Below are 19,801 nucleotides of genomic sequence, written 5' to 3'. Positions count from 1 at the left end.
TTGCAATCCCCACTGAGCCGTGATCTGGATTGATCCGAGTAGGTCTTGAGCCTACTACTGGCAGCTTCTCTCACCTAGGGACAACAGCAGCCTGGGAAGGGCCAGGCAGAACCTGACCTCTGCTGGCCAACGCGGCAAACTGCAGCCACTGCTCCCCAGTGGTCCCAGAGCTAACTGACCCTGAAGCACAACTGGCTCAGACCTCTTCCCTGCCTAGCCACACACTGGTGCAACCTTAGGTGCTAGACCCTCCCAGCATGTTCTCTGGGTATCCCTTCAAACCCAGGCCAGCAGTTTCAGAAAGAAAATGTCCAGTTTGACTATGACTGGAAATGAACTTGTAAAGTGCTAGTTTGCTTATCTGCCACATCTGGACTCTTCCTTCTTTTGTGTAATGGGCAAAGGAAAAAAAAAAAGGCACACCTCATCCCTTCCTTCTAGGAGTTGGAGGATCTAGCTAGAAAAAGGACTGCTGGGTCCGGGACTCCAGCAGAGCAGATAAGGATTTCCACCCCTTGGCTTGGTGCAGTTCCGTAGAGGGAGGGAGGGGTAGGTCCATGGCCAAGGAGGAGAGGATTTGGCTGGTACCTTCTGTCTCAGTGGTCTTCCCCAAGAGCTGGTTGGAAAACGTCTAGTCGTCTTTCACGGTGGACCGATGAAGAGTGAGGTTCTATTGGCTTGCCGTCTCTAGGGGAGCTCCAATCCTGCTGTGGTTTCATACTCGAGCCTGGCCAGCCTTCTGCCCTGTGATATACAAAGGGGCTGGAAGACAAGCCAGGCAACTGTTTCTGTAGAAGACAGAGAAGTGTGCAAGGCTTGAACGACTCCAGCTGAGAAGTGAAAGAGGAACAGGGAGAACTGTCAGGTAAGAAATGCCTTCACAAAAATGAGTCTTGACTCTTTTCCACAGAAGGCTACGTGGGCCACAAAGGCATCTCTGGCCAATCTTTCTTGTGGTCTTCCAACCATCAATCTAGCCTTTTTCTTTTCACAGTTCCCCCAGGAGGCTTGTGGAACCAGAACTGCTTGATGTGAGGAAGAGCAAGCTTCTGTGTCTAGACAACTCCCTCCTCGAGCGACAGCACTGATGGTAGTCCTGTAGAGATCAGCGTGACCAGGACTAACAACAGAATGGGAGCCGCAGTATCCCAGAAATGAGAGGCCGCAGGTGCCCCCTGTGTGACTCTGGAAACTCCCTCAGCTCTAGAGGAAAAGCCCAGAAATCAGTCCCCAGGGACATCTCACTCTCATTACTCATGTTAACTCTTTGTGTTCACAGCATTAATATCTGTTCCAAGAACAGATGAGCTGAGTCATACCTGATTTCTGACACACCAATTCAAGTTTGGTAGTAACTCAATTTCACAACAGATGATTCAGCATGTTTCTGGTCAACACTCAGCAATGTCTCTGAACATCCAAAAGCAGGTTAACAGTCTGCACCACTGACAATCACCTATGATGGGGTGTTTGACAGGAGATAACAAACACAATTCCACCTCAGCACAAAGCTTTCGTGAAACAACCCCAATTTCCTTTCACGTTATAAGGAACACCGTTTAATTGTGATTATAAAATTATCATGCTAAGATCACAGAGGATACATTTAAGTAACTTTGATGGGACAAATTTCTAACTTCTTACACACAGAAATGTAATGGTTCCTCTTTAAGGTCAAGACTGAGGATGACATAATCTTGACACTGTTATGGAACTTTTTTTTTTTAAAGATTTATTTATTGTTATTACAAAGTCAGATATACAGAGAGGAGAGACAGAGAGGAAGATTTTCCATCTGATGACTCTCCCCAAGTGACTGCAAAGGCCGGAACTGCGCCGATCCAAAACCAGGAGCCAGGCACCTCCTCCAGGCCTCCCACGAGGGTGCAGGGTCCCAAGGCTTTGGGCCGTCCTTGACTGCTTTCCTAAGCCACAAGCAGGGAGCTGGATGGGAAGTGGAGCTGCTGGGATTAGAACCGGCATCCATAGGGGATCCCAGCATGTTCAAGGCAAGGACTTTAGCTGCAGGGCCACTGCACTGGGCCCCTGGAACTTCTTGAGTTACAGTGATACCACTAACCAAACCACAAACACCAAATTCCTTGTACTTTTTACACTGGATGGAGGATCTCTGTCTGTAACTCTGCCTTTCAAATACAAATCTTGCAAAATATCGTATATGTTAGTTTGGGCTACAGATTGCCCAGATATCTGGTCAGATACTGTTCTGTTTCTGGATGAAACATTAGGAGGCTGAATGTCACCCTAACAGTTGAAGACCTGAATAAAACAAAAGGGCTAGTCCTTCCATGAGCAACAAGGTATTGGTCTGCCTAAAACTTTTGACTGGGACTGTGTCTTCTTTTCCTGCCTTTAGATTTTTTGAGATGTTAGCCCATCTGGTTCCCAGGCCTTTGAACTTGGACTGGAATTAAACCATAGGCTCTCCTGGATCCCCAGCTTGCCGACTCACTCTGCAGATCCTGGCATTTGCCCATCTCCATAATCATGTGAGCCAATCCCTCATAGTGAATCTGTGCATTTATTTATTTAAAAGACACAGTTAGAGAGGAAGAGACAGATCTTCCATCTCCTAGTTCACTTCCCAAATGGCCAACTGGCTAGACCTGGGCCAGCCCAAAGCCAGGAACCAGTAGCTGCTTATAAGTCCCCCAACATGGTTGTAAGGACCCCCATGGACTTAGAACATCTGCGGCTGCTTTCCCAGGTGCATTAGCAGGAAGCTAGATTGGAAGAGGAGCAGCTAAGACTTGAATTAACACCCATATGGGAAGCCAACACCACAGCTGGCAGTTTTACCCTCTTGTCTCTCTCTCTCACACACACAATTTGGGTTTCAGCTCGCTCCTAGGAATCATAGGACTGACTGAGGCCGCTGTCCATGCGGGACAAGGGGCAGAGATGAAGTTGGCCAGGAGCTGCAGCTTCAGGCAGTGTGGTACCTCACTGGGAGCCACCTCCATAGTCTCTCTCTCTCTCTCTCTCACACACACACAAACACACGACCTACTGACTGTTTTGTTGGAGAATACTACTAGGATTTCTTCTCTTTTAACATTTCATAACCCAACCACAATAGTGTATCTGACAGATGTGTGCAATGAGGTAGAGGATAAACACATGACAAAGACTACACCAGAAATCCAGACAAGATTTGTCAGCCTTTATTAACCGAAAGTGAAGCTGAGCCCTGCGGTTTCCTTTTAAAAAACCCAGCCTTGTTTACGACAATGATTTTAACTCTTAATGACTTTTAATAGTAAGTTAATACTACAGAGCAAGAATTGATCACTTTCTAATCACTTGTTCTTCTGAGATTAAAATACAAGTGTAAAACAGGTTAAAATAAGACTCACCCCAATGATTTAACAAATAATTCCAATTGAAAGACATTTCAAACACTACGTGTGAAACTCAGGACCCAAAGAAGACCTTAAAACATTTTTTACCACTGAGGTAGCACAATAATGCTGACTCTGATTCCTTTTATTACAATTACAATGAGCTTTAAAAAAACAATGAGAAATCTACCCTTTGCTCCAATCGGGCTAAATGATTTTCTGCAAATCCCCCATGAGGTTAGTTACAATTTTTGTCCTTTTTTTGTTTGTTTGTTTAAAGTATAAAGATAGCCCTGCAGTGTGTAAAAGGAAACCCATGAGAAGGCTGATCCCCATAAAACAGACATTAGAATCGTTGAAGAATGTCAGCAGTCAAGACAGGAGGAACAAGAGGTAATCGTAGTGAAAAACCAAAACAACCTATATCTTGGCAAGATTGGTTTACAAGTGCATGTCAGTAACAAAAATTCCAACTTCAGCCAACTGAAAAAAGAAACAAACAAAAAGAAAAAAGATGGCATTCACAGGTCTTTTTTTTTTTTTTTTTTCTTCTCTGTGCATTCTCTTTTTCTCAACGCGGGGACTGTTGGCATACTGTGACACAACATGAAATGCTGCGTGCCCAGGGCGCTGCTGGGTGCCAATGGCACCTTTTACTGACCACACTGGTTGTGAGCAGAGAGCCTTGGAAATCCGAGTAGGAGTATCACCTGTCCTTGCCACTTTGCTGCTGAATCTGCTCATTAAGCTGCTCCAAGAAACGCTCAATCCTGGTCTCTGAGATCATCTACAGCAATTACAAATGCAGATACTACCAGGACAAGAAATGGAAACCACACCTTCTGAGAAGTCAGTCAAGACAAGAGTGGATGGGATAAGCTGGGGGCCAAAAGGAAGGAGAACACTGTAGAACAAGGCTTTTTAAGAATTTTCTTTGCCATCCAAAAATCAACAAAGTCAGAAAAGGAGGCCTGAGGCCCTAAGCCACAGAGGAGAACACAAAACAGTTGATAGAGGCATTTCTTCCCAATATACACTCCTCCTCATGAGGCTCAACCATCAGTGCAAGGATTCCCTGGTACAATGTGGACACCACAGCCCTAAGCTGAACTTGGCCTGCCCCCTTTGATTCCTAATTCTGCAAAGAAAACTGAACACTATCAGATCCTGGTGCTGTGGTAATGGCTGTCCTATTTTACTCACACTTGTCCCTTTAAAGTCTTTATTCCTCAGTCTTGAACCCAAAGGTCTGGACTGATGATCTATATGTTAATCAGTAGCTAGAGCAGGACTTAAACCTGACAAACGCTGCTCTGAAAAACCACCACTATTGGGGGCATCAAGGAGGGTTCTGCAAAGGAAAAGACTAGACTGGGATGTGTGAAAACAGGTGATGAGAGGGCCCACACCTAGCAGCCTACAGTACAGCTTGCATGCCATTCGTCTGGCATTGAATTAATGCCAACCCTAATTAATGCTGGTATGGGATCTGGGGAGGGAACATCTGCTCAGTGTTCAAACAGCTCATGCGGTCTGGGACTGAACCTTGGCATCACTCCTGAAGTCCAATGCACCTGATGCTCTGTAAGAAACCTGTGGTTCTTGTCTGTTAGAGTAGAAGACTTGCATTCTGAATCTGTCTGATAACAAAGCAACACTATAGAAAAGAAGAACCTTAGGAAAACGTGGGATCACCACACAGGCTTTCCCAGTGCTAGCTGCCTGTTTTGGAGTTTTACAATCTTTCAAGATTCTGAGAGTTGCAATGTAGGCTACTTATGGCATTCTGAAGAGTCTTTCTGCTTTCATTTCATGGGTGGAGTACAAGAAAAAAAAAATGAAGAATTAACAAGGTGTGGTGGACTATCCACTCTGGAAATCTCTTGGCCACAGAGTCCTTGGCAAAAGCAGAGAGCCCAGTATATGGACAATGGCAGCTCACTGGACTCCACCATTACCCACACAGGAATGACCCAAGTTCCAGCATGTAATCTCTCAGGGATTTATTGAGTGATGCAAGTTAAAAAGAAACAGAAAATCATACTGGAATAGGCCTCTCGATTTAACACAAATTTAGCTATATTTAGATATAGCTGTATGTAAATTTTATACTGCTCCTAGGATTCCAAATGATTCAGAAGAAAAAAAATTCACTCTGAAATATACCAACTAATTAACACAACCCATCAGAAATGCTACCTGTTATAATTAAAAGGTTAAAAAAGTCTTAGATATAAGCTAAGTTACCTTTTACTGGGATTAACAATTAGGATCCCAACTATCTAAACATCTTAATCAGAAAAAACTTGAATTCTATGAAATTATAAATGATGCCAATTTTTGAAAGTTACAGAATTCATCTTTAGGTTGAATGTCTAGGTCAGCTGACAAACACCACATAGATGAGTATGTCTAAGAAGAATTCCATAGAGAAAAATTTTCTTTAATTTGAATAAGATCTTTAAAAATTTATAAACTGAAGGCTCCTGAAGCTATACCGTAACCCTGGAGCAGAAGGAAAGGGTTCAGTGTAGCACAGCCTCTTGCAACACACTGCTATTAGCAGGTGGGGCAACTGGAAACACGAAACGGCAGGAGTTGCCCAGGAAAGTATTTGGGTTGGACAAAGTGACGGCACCTCCAGATCCTGGCTCTTTACAAATGGACAGCAAATCACTCATGCAAACTGCACAGAGATTAAACAGAACAAAGCAAAACAAAAACCTACAAAACATATTAGAAAATAACCCCTAACCCAGAAAACCTTCCTCACTCTTTACTACCAGTAAAATATGCTGAACCCAAACTTTTCTGCTCCAACATGGGTCCCATGGACCTATCCGTCTGCTTTGGGAAGCTGTCCTGGGTTTAGAGACAGCTGAGCCTGTGGGCAGCTGTCAGCAGACAGTGCAGTGCGCCTGGAACACAAACTTCTATCCCATCTGCCATCTTCCATCACAAAACTTTCAAGGTGGAACTGTGAACAAAGGTCGACTTTCTCAAAGGACGAATGAAAAGATTGAAGGCTACAGCATTTCCTCCCTTGAGAAAGACTGGTTGAGTAGGTCTACAGTGACACAACAGGTCTCTGTAGACGTGTGATAACTTCCTAAAGCAGTAATAGCAGCAAGAGAGGAAGGAGACTGTTTATGCTTTGGACTTTGTATCAGGCACTTAACTTGTTGGAGAGACATGCCATTTTGAACCAAAGATGAGAAAACTGGGCTGGAGGAATCATTAAAAATGGTCTAACAATGGGCTTTTCAGAAGCAAAATGGAGGTGTGGGTCAAACCTCTGTCCATCCTTCAGTACTGACTTTTCAAGTTTTCTAAATGCCCATAGCCACAGCGATGGCAGCGGAGGTGGCAACAGCAGGAACGGTTCTGTCGTGTCTGTTTTCCGTGTGTGTTCTGTGGCTGACCGAAAGGTTTTGGTGTCACATTGAGAAGGCTCTAGCATGTGGCACACCTATTGCCCAGGGTCGATTAGATCCATGCTGGAGCCAAATATCTTCACCAGCTGTTCCTCATAGTGTGAGATATTCCTCTTCATGATGTCCATGCAGGGCCCTAGAAGCCTCTCAAATGCTTGCACATCCATAACTGCATTGTTAAAAAGAGGTGAGGGAGAGCATGAATTATTTATACTAACAATTCAAGTCATATTCCGCATGCAAATTTCTTTCCACATTTCCCCATGGGGATCATACTTTGGGATACTGGCCACATGGCAAAGGGGCTATTTCTAGGCATACACAGCAGAATAGTATCATCTCTGAGACTCTGTAGAGTCTAGCATCAATTGTACTCACACAGCCCTACACACCTGCCTCCGTTACTACTCTTCTCACAGGGCCTGAAACCTATACACTTGTCTTACACACAGGTTGTAGTTAATGCTCAGAAATGTTCCCTAAAAGAATATATTCACCCATATCTGGCTTGTCCCACAAACTCTTCAGGATTAAAAGTGCGAGAGAGCTGTTGGAATAAGTCAAGGCTTACTGACAGAAAAATACACTGAATAGCAGAAAGAAGTTATTAATATCTGAAGGCTTTTTCTTACCTAAGCATTTGACGTCTCCAACTGCATACGCTGAAGCAGCTCTGGGTTTGTTGGTGACCAGTGCAAGCTCTCCAAAGTACTGCCCCTTGTGACAGCGGGCAATCTCAACTTCCTGGTTACCACCATCCTTGCTTGCTTTAGTCTACAGTAGGCAGAGAACAGGCCAGACTAACTCCAGTTTCACTTACTTGCATTCCTTTCTAAGCACACTCAAAATGCAACCACTGAGGAATGCAATGGGCAGAAACTTGCCATACTATGTAAATCTCCATGGACTACTCCAGTGGTCTGGCTTAACTGCAGGAGTTAGCTTTTACCAGGGGCTCTACCCATGTTCTAACATCTTTCAAGTAAAGGCCATTTTCTGAGGATCATCCTATGATGGGCTTTTAAAAAGTTCATAGAAAATGAATTTTATGAAAAAATTATCCATGGATTTCAAAACTTTTTTACATGAAAATGAACTTTCCTTTCAATTCCATTTTTCATGAACTCTTTGAAGTATTCTTGCATATTCTCCTTTTGGGAGATACTGACTTCTGAGACACAGTGGAAAAGACAAGGTCTTTTGCTAATTCTTTCTAAATAATGACAATGTTTCTCTTGAGTAATAAGTAAATTATGCATTAAATACACTACTGAGACCCTATGGTTTCCTAGACAATACTTTGTAATGACAAAATTTATTTGTAAGTGCTATCTGTAGAACTCCTCTCAATTTAAAATTGATTTAAAAAGTAATGAAATTAAAAAAAATACACTATATCGTATTTGATGTCTACTTGCAGCAAATCTGTCAAGCTAAAAAATAATTTAAGTTAAAAAAATTACCTGTAATTTATTAGAATTAATTTCACCCTCTAAAAACCACTTTTATTTTTTTTTGTAAGATTCATTTATTTTCATTACAAAGTCAGATACACAGAGAGGAGGAGAGACAGAGAGGAAGATCTTCCATCCGATGATTCACTCCACAAGTGAGCCGCAACGGCCGGTGCTGTGCCGATCCAAAGCCAGGAACCAGGAACCTCTTCCAGGTCTCCCATGTGGGTGCAGGGTCTCAAAGCCTCGGGCCATCCTCGACTGCTTTCCCAGGCCACAAGCAGGGAGCTGGATGGGAAGTGGAGCTACCGGGATTAGAACCAGCGCCAATATGGGATCTTGCGGCACGTTCAAAGCGAGGACTTTAGCCGCCAGGCCACGCCGCCGGGCCCAGAACCACTTTATTTTATAGGCAGAAAGATTATTTTTTCTTTTTAAAACTAAACAAGGGCCCGGCGGCATGGCCTATTGGCTAAAGTTCTCACCTTATATGCACCGGGATCCCATATGGGTGCCGGTTCTAATCCCAGCAGCTCCACTTCCCATCCAGCTCCCTGTGGCCTGGGAAAGCAGTAGAGGACAGCCCAAAGCCTTGGGAACCTTGCACCCGTGTGGGAGACCTGGAGGAAACTCCTGGCTCTGGCTTTGGATCAGCATAGCACCAGCCATTGCAGTCACTTGGGGAGTGAAACATCGGACGGAAGATCTTTGTCTCTCCTCCTTTCTGTATATCTGACTTCCCAATAAAAATTTAATCTTTAAAATTTTTTTTCATTAAAAAAAAAAGTAAACAAAATTGGTAAATTAGCCTACATGGTTTAACCCTTCCTTCTTCCTTGCCTCCATACTTCTGACCTGACCTGACCTGACCAATTAGCTCAGAAGTTGAGCTGCTGCATTCGAGGCAGTGCTGTCTTTTCAGCTTCTGGGGCATTCTCTGGGAATGCAGATACATTCATGCCTGCTCAGTCTCTTGTCACACACACACACATACAATAGCTCCACAATTCATGCTGCTGCTGCTGTCCTACAAACCTAGCACTATGCTGTGAACATCAAGAAATGTACAATATATAGCACTAGTCCAAACCACCACAAGTGAAACAACAGTAAGAAACTAATAAGAAAACATTGCTAATTAAGAATCAAATTACCTTATAGTTATAGATAATAGTATTTTTTTTTACTAAATACACTTTGCAAAGTTTTACCATAGGTTGAGTTTGTGTTATATATGGTTAAATATAGTTGTCTTATAGACAAAAACAAAAAACAGGAAAATGTGGTGATAATGGATTTATAGGCAAGTTTCACTTCACCCACTCGCAAGTCAATTGTTTCCTGGACTTCTCATTGATCAAACGGTTATAACAGTAACTGTCCTAGAGTTCTACCATAGCAACACTCTGAAAAAGAAACTAACTTTACATTGACCACTCGTATTTACCTGATTTTCTATTCTAGGTTTTCTAATATTTTGCTTTGTATCTCAAATTTTTGCACATCAATGATTATATAACAAAAGCAAAGACAGCAGAAATGCATTCAATCACCATCAATGGATAGGTTCAAATATGAGATCTTTGCCAGTCATGTATGTCAAATAACAATGCTAGTGAGGCACAATAAATTCACTTCATATGATTTAAAGGAAACAATGACTTTGTGTGTGTGATCCTCACTGGCAAGGCATCATGTATCAACTCACTTTGCTTTTAATCAAGATGCTCACTTCACCGGACTCGATGATGTAAAAGCTATCAGCCTTTTCACCCTGAAAAAAAGAGGAAAGCTCAGCGCCATACAGAGGACTGAAGAGAAGCACAGCAATACCCCCCTTTTCTTACGGACACAGCTCTCATGTGTATCTATTTTTCTGATATACACAGAAATCAATGGCTAACAAATTCAGAAAAAAAAAATGAGAGGAGCCTGCTCGTTGGGAATGCTGACCCAACTGTGATTGACATAATCTTTCACCTCTTAAACTAGAACATTTATATTTACCTCCATAAACATTCCCAGGATGCCAATTGCACACAGCATATTTTTTTTTAATTTATTTTAATTTGAAAAGTAGATATTACAGCGACAGGAGAGACAGAGAGAGACCTTCCTTCTGCTGGTTCCCTCTTCCAAGTGGCTTCAGCGGCTGGAACTGAGCTGATCTGAATCAGGAGCCAGGAGCTTTCCAGGTTTCCCAAAGACTTGCAGGGTCACAAGGACTTGAGCCATCCTCCACTGCTTTACCAGGCCACAGGCAAGGAACTGAATGAAAGTGGAGCAGCTGGGACTCAAACTGTGAACCAAACAGGATATCGGCACTGCAGGTGGAGGATTAGTCCGGTGTGTCACAACACTGGCCTTCACTATTCTTTTTTCTAAATAATTATTTACTTGAAATGTAGTTAGAGACAGACAGATTGGGAGAGGTGGGGGAAAGGGAAAGGAAGAAGAAAGAGGAGGAGAAAGAGGAGGAGAGACAAAGATCTTCCATCCGATGATTCACTCCCCAGTGAGCGCAACGGCTGGTGCTGTGCCGATAACGAAGCCGGGAACCAGGAACCTCCTCCAGGTCTCCCACGACGGTGCAGGTTCCCAAGGCCTTGGGCAGTTCTTGACTGCTTTCCCCAGGCCACATGCAGGGAGCTGGATGGGAAGTGGAGCTGCTGGATTACAACTGGCGTCTCTATGGGATCCTGGCGTGTTCAAGGTGAGGACTTCAGCTGCTAGGTCATCACACCCAGTCCCCTTGCTTTGATTTTATATCACTTGGTTGATCCAGGGGTTCTGGTTCACTAGACATGAAGTCATAGTGATAAGCACTTCACATCCACCACAACTTAATACTCTGAGTTAAAATAAAAAAACTAATGCCTGGATTCTCATAGATTGCAAGTGGGAATGCAAAATGGTACAATCATTTTCAAAGTAATTTAGTCACTTGTTGTGAAGCTAATTTGTAATATTTACCATAGGGCTCAGTATTCAACTCCTAGGTATTTATCCAAGAGTAATAAAAACATGTCCACATATTGACATACATGTAAATATTAATGTAGCTTGGGCCCGGCCGCGTGGCCTAGCAGCCAAAGTCCTCGCCTTGAACGCACCCCGGGATCCCATATGGGCGCCGGTTCTGATCCCCGCAGCTCCACTTCCCATCCAGCTCCCTGCTTGTGGCCTGGGAAAGCAGTCAAGGACGGCCCAAAGCATTGGGACACTGCACCCGCGTGGGAGACCTGGAAGAGGTTCCTGGTTTCCGGCTTCGGATCGGCGCGCACCGGCCATTGTGGTCACTTGGGGAGTGAATCATCGGACGGAAGATCTTCCTCTCTGTCTCTCCTCCTCTCTGTATATCTGGCTGTAATAAAATGAATAAATCTTTAAAAAAAATTAATGTAGCTTAATTAATGTTTGCTTAAAACTGAAAAAAAAAAATCGTTCCACAGGTGAATGGGAAGACAAATCATGATGGTACATACACCCACAAAATGTATCATCTAGCAAAAGAAACAAACAAAAAGGAATAGTCTCCTGTTATACAAAACACAGATGCATCTCAAAAACATATGTCAAAGAAACAAGATACAAAAGGCTACCTCTAACATTACTGTGATACGCATTATATTTTGTTCATATGGAGTTATAGAAAAGGAATTTCCAGTGGTAGAAAGCAGATTAGTAGTTCCAAGGATTAAGGATGTTGGGGAAGGTACTAAGTTCAAATGTAAGTGAGGGAACTGGTAGGGTGTCAGAAATGTTATACACATGATTGTGAGAATGGTTTCAAGGCTCTTCCAATTGTACATTTAAATTTGATAATTTTATTGTAAACTGCACAGAGCCAGCACTATGGCACAGTAAGTTAAGCTGTCTACTGCAATGTTGGCATCCCACACTGGAGCACGAATTTGAGTCCTGGCAACTTCACTTCCGATCCAGCTTCTTGCTAATATACTTAGGAAAGCAGCAAAAGATGGGCTCCTGCAGCCCATGTAGGAGATCCAAATGGAGTTTCAGCTCCTGGCTTTGGTCTATCCCAGATTTGGCTTTTATGGCCATTTAGGGAATAAAACAGTAAATGGATGATATTTTTTCTCTGTCTCACCCTGTAATCCTATTTTTCAAATAAACAAATCCTAAACACACACATCTTGCAACAAAGTTGTCCAAAAGCAAACAACATAAAACAGTTTCTGGGGGTCCGGAATGGTGGCCTAGCAGCTAAAGCCCTTGCCTTGAACGCACCAGGATCCCATATGGATGCTGGTTCTAATCCTGGTGGCCCTACTTCCCATCCAGCTCCCTGCTTGTGGCCTGGGAAAGCAGTCGAGGATGGCCCAAAGCCTTGGGACCCTGTACCCGCATGGGAGACATGGAAGAGCTCCTGGCTCCCAACTTCGGATTGGCGCAGTACCAGCTGTTGCGGTTACCTGGGGAGTGAATCATCGAACAAAAGAACTTTCTCTGTTTTTCCTCCTCTCTGTATATTTGACTTTGCAAAAATAAATAAATAAATAAATAAATAAATCTTTAAAAAAGAAATTTCTGAGGCCAGTGTCATGGCATATATTTAGCCTTCACCTGCAGCACCGGTATTCCATGTGCGTCAGTTTGAATACCAGTTACTCCACTTCCATTTGAGCTCCCTGCTAACATCCGTGGGATGCTACTTAAGATGCCAGAATCCCATCTGGGAGCTGGCTCGAGTCAAAGGTGCTCTTATCCAGCTCCAGGCTAAGAGTCTGAGAAATGGCCTAAATGTTTGGGTCCTTGCCACCCATGTGGAAGACCTGGAGGACACTACCAGCTCCTGGTTGCAGCCTGGCCATTGTAGCTACCCGGGGAGTAAACCAGTGGATGGAAGACCTGGAGGACACTACCAGCTCCTGGTTGCAGCCTGGCCATTGTAGCTACCCGGGGAGTAAACCAGTGGATGGAAGAGCTTCCCTTACCTTTTTCTCTACTTGCTTCAAAACAAATTGGAAAAAAATAAAGAAGAGGTAGAATACAACTCTTCAATCATATTTAGGTTTTAATAGTAATGAATGAAGCTTTTCTTAGGGTCAAAAGATAGCCAAAAATAATAAACACAAGAAGCCAAACAAAGCCAAACAAACCAAACAAAAAAATGAATGGAAGCAAGGGATCTGCATCTGTCAATGAGATGGACCATCGTGGGCTTCGCAGGAACTCTGCAGGAAGAGATGACCTAGCACCTCCAATAGGAGCTCCCACTGTCGGGAACTCACAGACATCTAGGAAACAAAAGAGACGCAACATCTTCAGAGGATAACTTGAGGGCGAGCAGCAGGCAGGTTCCCTGCTTACCTGAGTAATTATGCGCTCTCCATCCTTATAGACTTTCTCTCCAATGACATCCACAATCTTCATTCGTTCTGATACCTGAAACAATGGAAAAGAAGATTATAACGAGAAGATCCTAACTGAAAGTTGCTCTAGCTATACAGTACAAAAATGAGCTAGAATAGTATGATTTGAAAGCTTAGCAACAAATAGCTCTGCCCTCGTAAGTGGACTTTTAATCAAACTGATTTTACCTCTAGTGACTTCAGGAGGGGCACAGATTCGATAAATGATTCAAACATCTTCCTCTTCTTTGCATTGTTTTTCACTATGATCCTTCTAAAAGTCACCCGGTCCTATAAGAAAAAAATACAAAAATTCTAGTAAATGGTTATGTGAAGCAATGTACATGGTTTAACTGACTGGGACACCACAATTACTAGAGACGCAAGTTACTGTGCCAACTGAGTGCTTAATGATACTTCAATTTTAGAGTAGTCACTGGAAGAAAAAGACCTATATCCTGAACCAGACAGATGCCCCACATGCTGCTGCGAGTGTTCAACTGGTGCCACCTGTGGGCCACATACAGAACACAAAACAAAGAATTCCCAACACTTGTGACCTCAGCCATTGTTTCAAAGACAGCCTTCCCCAAAAGCAAGAAACATATCCTATAACTCCTGTGCAAGAAGGAGCTTACCATACAATACAAAATATATAGGAATAGTCAAGGTAGCATATGAAACATGGTAGGTGAAACTATAGCAGGCAAGTGTCACAAGAATTTTGAGATGGGAGGGAAACCACGGTAGGCAGGAGTAATTTTTGAAGATGATTTTGAGGTAAAAATACAAATTCGGATTGTGAAGAAAGGGTAGGATATACATTAACAAGAAGACGAAAAAGACTCAACACAGCCATTATGGCTAGAGAATGCGTTATTTTAGTTCACATTACATGATATGGTCTATTTTGGTAAATGTTCCAGGGAATTGAAAAGAACATGTATTTTATTGTTGTGTGCAGTGTACTGGAAAATCCAATTAGATTCTCTTGGTTCATGGTGCTAAGTTCTTCTGTATCTTTGCAAATTTTCTGTCTGGTAGTTCTAGCAACTGTTAACAGATGGTTGTTGAAGTCTGAAGTCTGCATCCTCTGTAACTGCAGATGTCTGTTTGTTTTACATTTTGGAAAGTGTTACTCGGAGTGTGTGTATCTACAGTTGCCACATCTTGCTAGGCGGACCCATTCATCACTGCAACGCTTCGCCCTGCCCTCTAAATGTCTGCCCTGAAGCCTATTTCCTTTGCTATTCATATAGTAAGTCCTTCTCTAATTTGTTTTCCCACTGAGGAGAGACAGCATATTTCATCCACTGGTTCAGTTCCTAAATTCCCACAATGGCTGGCACGGAGCTGGGCTGAAGTCAGGAGTCAGGAATTCAATCCAAGTTTTCCATAAGGGTGACAGGAATACAACCACTTAAGCCATCACCTGCTGCCTCCCAGGTCTGCACTTGTGGAGTCTAGAGCCAGACCTACATACTAAAGCCAGGTACATCAATATGAAATGTGGGAGGCTTAAGCAGCCCCTTAAATTTTCACAAAATGCCCACCTAATTTCCTGGTTTTTTTTGTTTTTGTTTTGTTTTTGTTTGTTTCTGTGCGTTTTTTTTTTTAAGTCTTTGTTTCACTCTTACTGACTTCCTAGACTCTAAGGTGGACTATGTGAGCCAGTAGATTCTGGAGAGATTTCATCACGCTTGGAATGGCGAGATCGGCAGCAATTCAGAAGTGTTGAACTATCAAAACCACTTGAGCAGTGACCTCACAGCATGCTTCAGAGCGGGAACCCTGGGATGGCTGGGAGGCTGACTGGATTCTACCTTTATCTCCTCCCTTCCCCCAAACACAGGAAGGAAAAAACAGAATGTGGAAATAATCGTCTTATCCTCTTTCCTGTAGCCCTTGACCCTTTGAGCTCTAATCAACTATGATGTAAAGATCATCAAAACTTAAAAATAAATTACAGGGCCCGGCCGCGTGGCCTAGCAGCTAAAGTCCTCGCCTTGAACGCACCCCGGGATCCCATAAAGGCACCGGTTCTAATCCCAGCAGCTCCACTTCCCATCCAGCTCCCTGCTTGTGGCCTGGGAAAGCAGTTGAGGACGGCCCAATGCATTGGGACCCTGCACCCACGTGGGAGACCTGGAGGAGGTTCCAGGTTCCCGGCTTCGGATCGGCGCGCATCGGCCCGTTGCGGCTCACTTGGGGAGTGAATCATCGGACGGAAGATCTTCCTCTCTGTCTCTCCTCCTCTCTGTATATCTGACTTTGTAATAAAATAAATAAATCTTAAAAAAAAAATAAATAAATTACGAAGTAGCTAAAAAAAAAATCTTCCTTTCACTCCTTTTGACTTCCTAGGTTATCAGAACAATTTTAGAATTCTATTTGAACTACAGAGCTTGGGAGTACATCTCTTTGTACATATGTTTTAGTGGTTATTCTAGGCATTACATTATACCTATGTAACTCATATGTCCTGGGGTGATACTGTTTTAGTTAAAAGTTAAAGTTTCACTTATGCTACTTTATTCTCCCCCCATTTTTAAAAGATTTTTAAGAAAGATTTATTATTTTTATTGGAAAGTCAGATATAGATAGAGGAGGAGAGACAGTGAGAAAGATCTTCAATCCAATGATTTACTCTCCAAGTAATCGCAATGGCCGGTGCTGCATCAATCTGAAGCCAGGAGCTCTTTCGGGTCTCCCACATGGGTGCAGGGTCCCAAGGCCTTGGGCCATCCTCGACTGCTTTCCCAGACCACAAGCAGGGAGCTGGATGGGAAGTGGGGCTGCCAGGATTAGAACCGGTGCCCATATGGGATACTGGCATGTTCAAGGCGAGGACTTTAGCTGCTAGGCCATGGCGCTGGGCCCCTCTAAGCAATTTTTTTAAAAAATTTCTTTCTTTTTATTCAAAAGGCAGATTTATAGAGAGATAGAGAGAAATCCTCCATCTGTTGATTCACTCCAAAGAATGACTGCAAAGGCCAAAGTTGAACGGACCAGAAGCAGGGTGCCAGGAGCTTCTTTCAGGTTTTCCACATGGGTGCAGGGTCCCAAAGACTTGGACTATCCTCTGTAGCTTTCCCAGGACACAGGCAGGGAGCCAGCCAGTCCTGGAGCAGCCAGGACTGGAGCCAGTGCCCATATGGTATGTTGGTGCCACAACAGAGGATTAGCTTGTTATATCACAGTGCTAGCCCCAAGCTAATTTTTGTATAGAGAGTTATCTTCCTTCCTCTCCACTTGTTCAGAGTGGATTTTCATAAACAGAAAATGTAAAAGAGCTTATACTACTGCAAGGTTAGGAGATCTAGTCTTGGGGCAGGCACAGAACACGGTTGTTAAATGGATACCTGCGATGTTCACAACCCCACAGCAGAATGCTTGGTTCAAGGCCCAGCTATTCTGTTTCTGATCCCACTTTCTGCTAAGACCACCTGGGAAGGCAGAAACAGTGGCTCACATACTTAGATTGTTGCCTTCCACAAGAGAAACTCAGGTTGAATTTTGGGCTCTTAGCTTCAGCCTGGCCAGCCCTGGCTACTGGAAAACATGTGGGGAGTAAGCCATGGGACAGAAGATCTCTCCCTTGCTCATTCTCTCTGATCTTTCAAATAAAATGACAATCAGTAAATCTAAACTTTTTTTAATTATTTTTGTATTTTTTACTTTTTTTAAAGATTTATTCATTTTATTACAGCCAGATATACACAGAGGAGGAGAGACAGAGAGGAAGATCTTCCAGCCACTGATTCACTCCCCATGTGGCCGCAGTGGCCAGAGCTGAGCTAATCCGAAGCCAGGAGCAAGGAGTTTCCTCCGGGACTCCCACATGGTTGCAGGATCCCAAAGCTTTGGGCCGTCCTCGACTGCTTTCCCAGGCCACAAGCAGGGAGCTGGATGGGAAGTGGAGCTGCCGGGATTAGAACCGGCGCCCATATGGGATCCCGGGGCTTTCAAGGCGAGGACTTCAGCCGCTAGGCCACGCCGCCGGGCCCCACAATATCTTTCAAATAAATGGCTAGAAAATGCCATATTAACCAATCAAGGTCAAAAAAATTTAAAAATAAGGGAAATTAATATTGTGTCCTATAAGGAGAATCATTTCTCTCACTCACCAGTCCCCAAAGGGAGCCTTCAGAAGTAGCAACAATGGTAGCAGCTCTTGGGGTGTTATACATCAGAGCCAGTTCTCCAAAACTCCCTCGATTGTCATACTGACCAACAGAGCGTGTCTGATTATCTCTTGTCACCAAAATGTCATAGGTGCCCCTAGAAGAATGACATGAAACAATGTCAGTAATTACACTTGACAACAAATTTAATGATTAGCAGGTTCTTATAAAATGTTACAGGAGATTTCCAACAGAATTGTGCTAGACTACAGAAATGTAGCAGTTTCACATTTGTCTATATATCTTGTGTCCTTGGTAAAAACCCACTGGTTCTAAAAGTTTTTGTAGCATTCTTTGGGTTGTTTACACAGAGGACCACATCACTGATGAACCAAGACAGCTTCACTTGGCTCCTACCAATCTGTATGTTCAGTCTGTCTTCCCTACTTCTCTTCCCATCTTTCATTTCTTCCCTTCCTTCTTTTTTTGCTTTGCCATGCTGGCTGGGTCCTCCAGTCCATTACTGCCTAGAAGTGATGAAATCAGACTTTTTTCTTATTTTCACTCTTAAAGGAGGAAATTCAATCTTTCCTCATTGAAAATGAGGTGAGCTGTAGGCTTTGTATAACTATCTTTAGAAAAGTTTGGAGAAGTCCCTCCTAGTCTCAGTTTGCTGAACATTCTCATTACAAAAAGAAAACATATTTAGGGCAGTGTTGTGGCTCAACAGGTCACTCCTCTACCTACAAGCACTGGCATCAGATACGATTAAGATTCAGTAAGTTGAGCAGGACAAACTCAAATATTTTATTTGCACTAATGAGGCTTAGCCTTAGAACAGAGACAGAAGAGGCAGAGGAATGGAGGTCAGGGCAGGATGAGTGTGTGTAAGATCAGACTAGAATTCAAAATTGATGATAATGTAGTGCCCCACAGCTATTGAGGAAATGGCATCACTTGAACGCTGGCAGATATCATGTTAACAATGCATCTTCTATATTCCTCTCCTAAACCATAAAGGAGACTTCCTATAATTATTGTCCCCACCCGTCTCACACGTATAGGATGTACTCAGGACTGAGGCTGGCAGCAGACAGAGAAACAGCTGTGGACTCCCACAGGGACCTGGTGAGCTTGTTCACCTGGCTCTCAGCCTCCCAGGGTTGAACACAACAAAGAGCAAAGTGTCTGCTCTCAATCATGAATTCACTAAGGAAGGACCTCACAGTTGAAAACTTTCATTTCCTACCTTTCGATGACATAAAAGTTGTCCCCATCATCTCCTTGGTCAATGACATGTTCATCAGCTTGGACTATCCTTTCAAACATGGCATCAAGAACTTGAGAAAGCTGTTCCTGCAGGGTACATACAAGGAGAAAAGGTAGCTTTCGTACTTGCTGAAAAGAGCAATGTCCATACTCACATCTAAAATTCCGACACCAGACTCTTTCCCACATTTAAGCAGAAGCTTAAGTACTGTCTAAAACGCTTTCCAGGGACTACTCAGCTCTGTATATCCGTGTACCTCAGTACCTTGACACAGCTGCCAATTTAGCAAGGTGATATTGTTCTGAAAACCTTTTGACAACATATGTAAAAGTTACTCAGGGTCCCCACCCTCACAGCCATACCTACATAACTATTATCTGCCTTGATATGTCATGTGTAAAACCACCTTCCTATCAGTGTTGTATTCCAGGATCATTACATTATATCTGAAGAGACTGTAACAGGGGCCTGCACTGTGGCAGAATGAGTTAAGCGGCCTCATGTGATGCCAGCATCCCATATCACAGAGTGTCAGTGAGTCTCAGCTACTCCACTTCAAGCCAGCTTCCTGCTGCGTGCCTGGCAAGGAAGAAGCCAACTGCACAAGTGCTTGGGCTCGTACTACCTTTATGGGAAAACAGTATGCACTTAATGCCTTTTGCTTTCACATTGATCCAGACCTGGCTGTTGATTCATTTGAGGAGTAAATCAGTAAATACAGATCTCTATGTGTCACTTTTTTTAAAAAAGATTTATTTATTTTTATTACAAAGTCAGATATA

General features: G+C 43.2%; 1 protein-coding gene across 1 annotated transcript in view; it reads right to left on the bottom strand.

Annotated features, from left to right (window-relative positions):
- Positions 1 to 5,350: 5,350 nt before the first annotated feature.
- The window catches only part of PRKAR2A (protein kinase cAMP-dependent type II regulatory subunit alpha), a 36,397-nt gene continuing 21,946 nt past the window's right edge, over positions 5,351 to 19,801 (bottom strand). The window contains exons 5-11 of the mRNA XM_004581750.4: positions 18,999 to 19,105; positions 17,753 to 17,906; positions 13,815 to 13,916; positions 13,585 to 13,659; positions 9,959 to 10,024; positions 7,429 to 7,570; positions 5,351 to 6,965 (exon numbers count right to left, since the gene is read on the bottom strand). Of these exons, the coding sequence (XP_004581807.3) occupies positions 6,832 to 6,965; positions 7,429 to 7,570; positions 9,959 to 10,024; positions 13,585 to 13,659; positions 13,815 to 13,916; positions 17,753 to 17,906; positions 18,999 to 19,105 (780 nt within the window). The 3' untranslated portion in view covers positions 5,351 to 6,831. The remainder of the gene's footprint in view (positions 6,966 to 7,428; positions 7,571 to 9,958; positions 10,025 to 13,584; positions 13,660 to 13,814; positions 13,917 to 17,752; positions 17,907 to 18,998; positions 19,106 to 19,801) is intronic.

Source organism: Ochotona princeps, chromosome 21 (genome assembly GCF_030435755.1).
Source record: "Ochotona princeps isolate mOchPri1 chromosome 21, mOchPri1.hap1, whole genome shotgun sequence".
NCBI lineage: Eukaryota > Metazoa > Chordata > Mammalia > Lagomorpha > Ochotonidae > Ochotona > Ochotona princeps.
The sequence above is the reverse complement of the archived record's forward strand: the minus strand, read 5'-3'. Positions and strand labels throughout refer to the sequence as shown.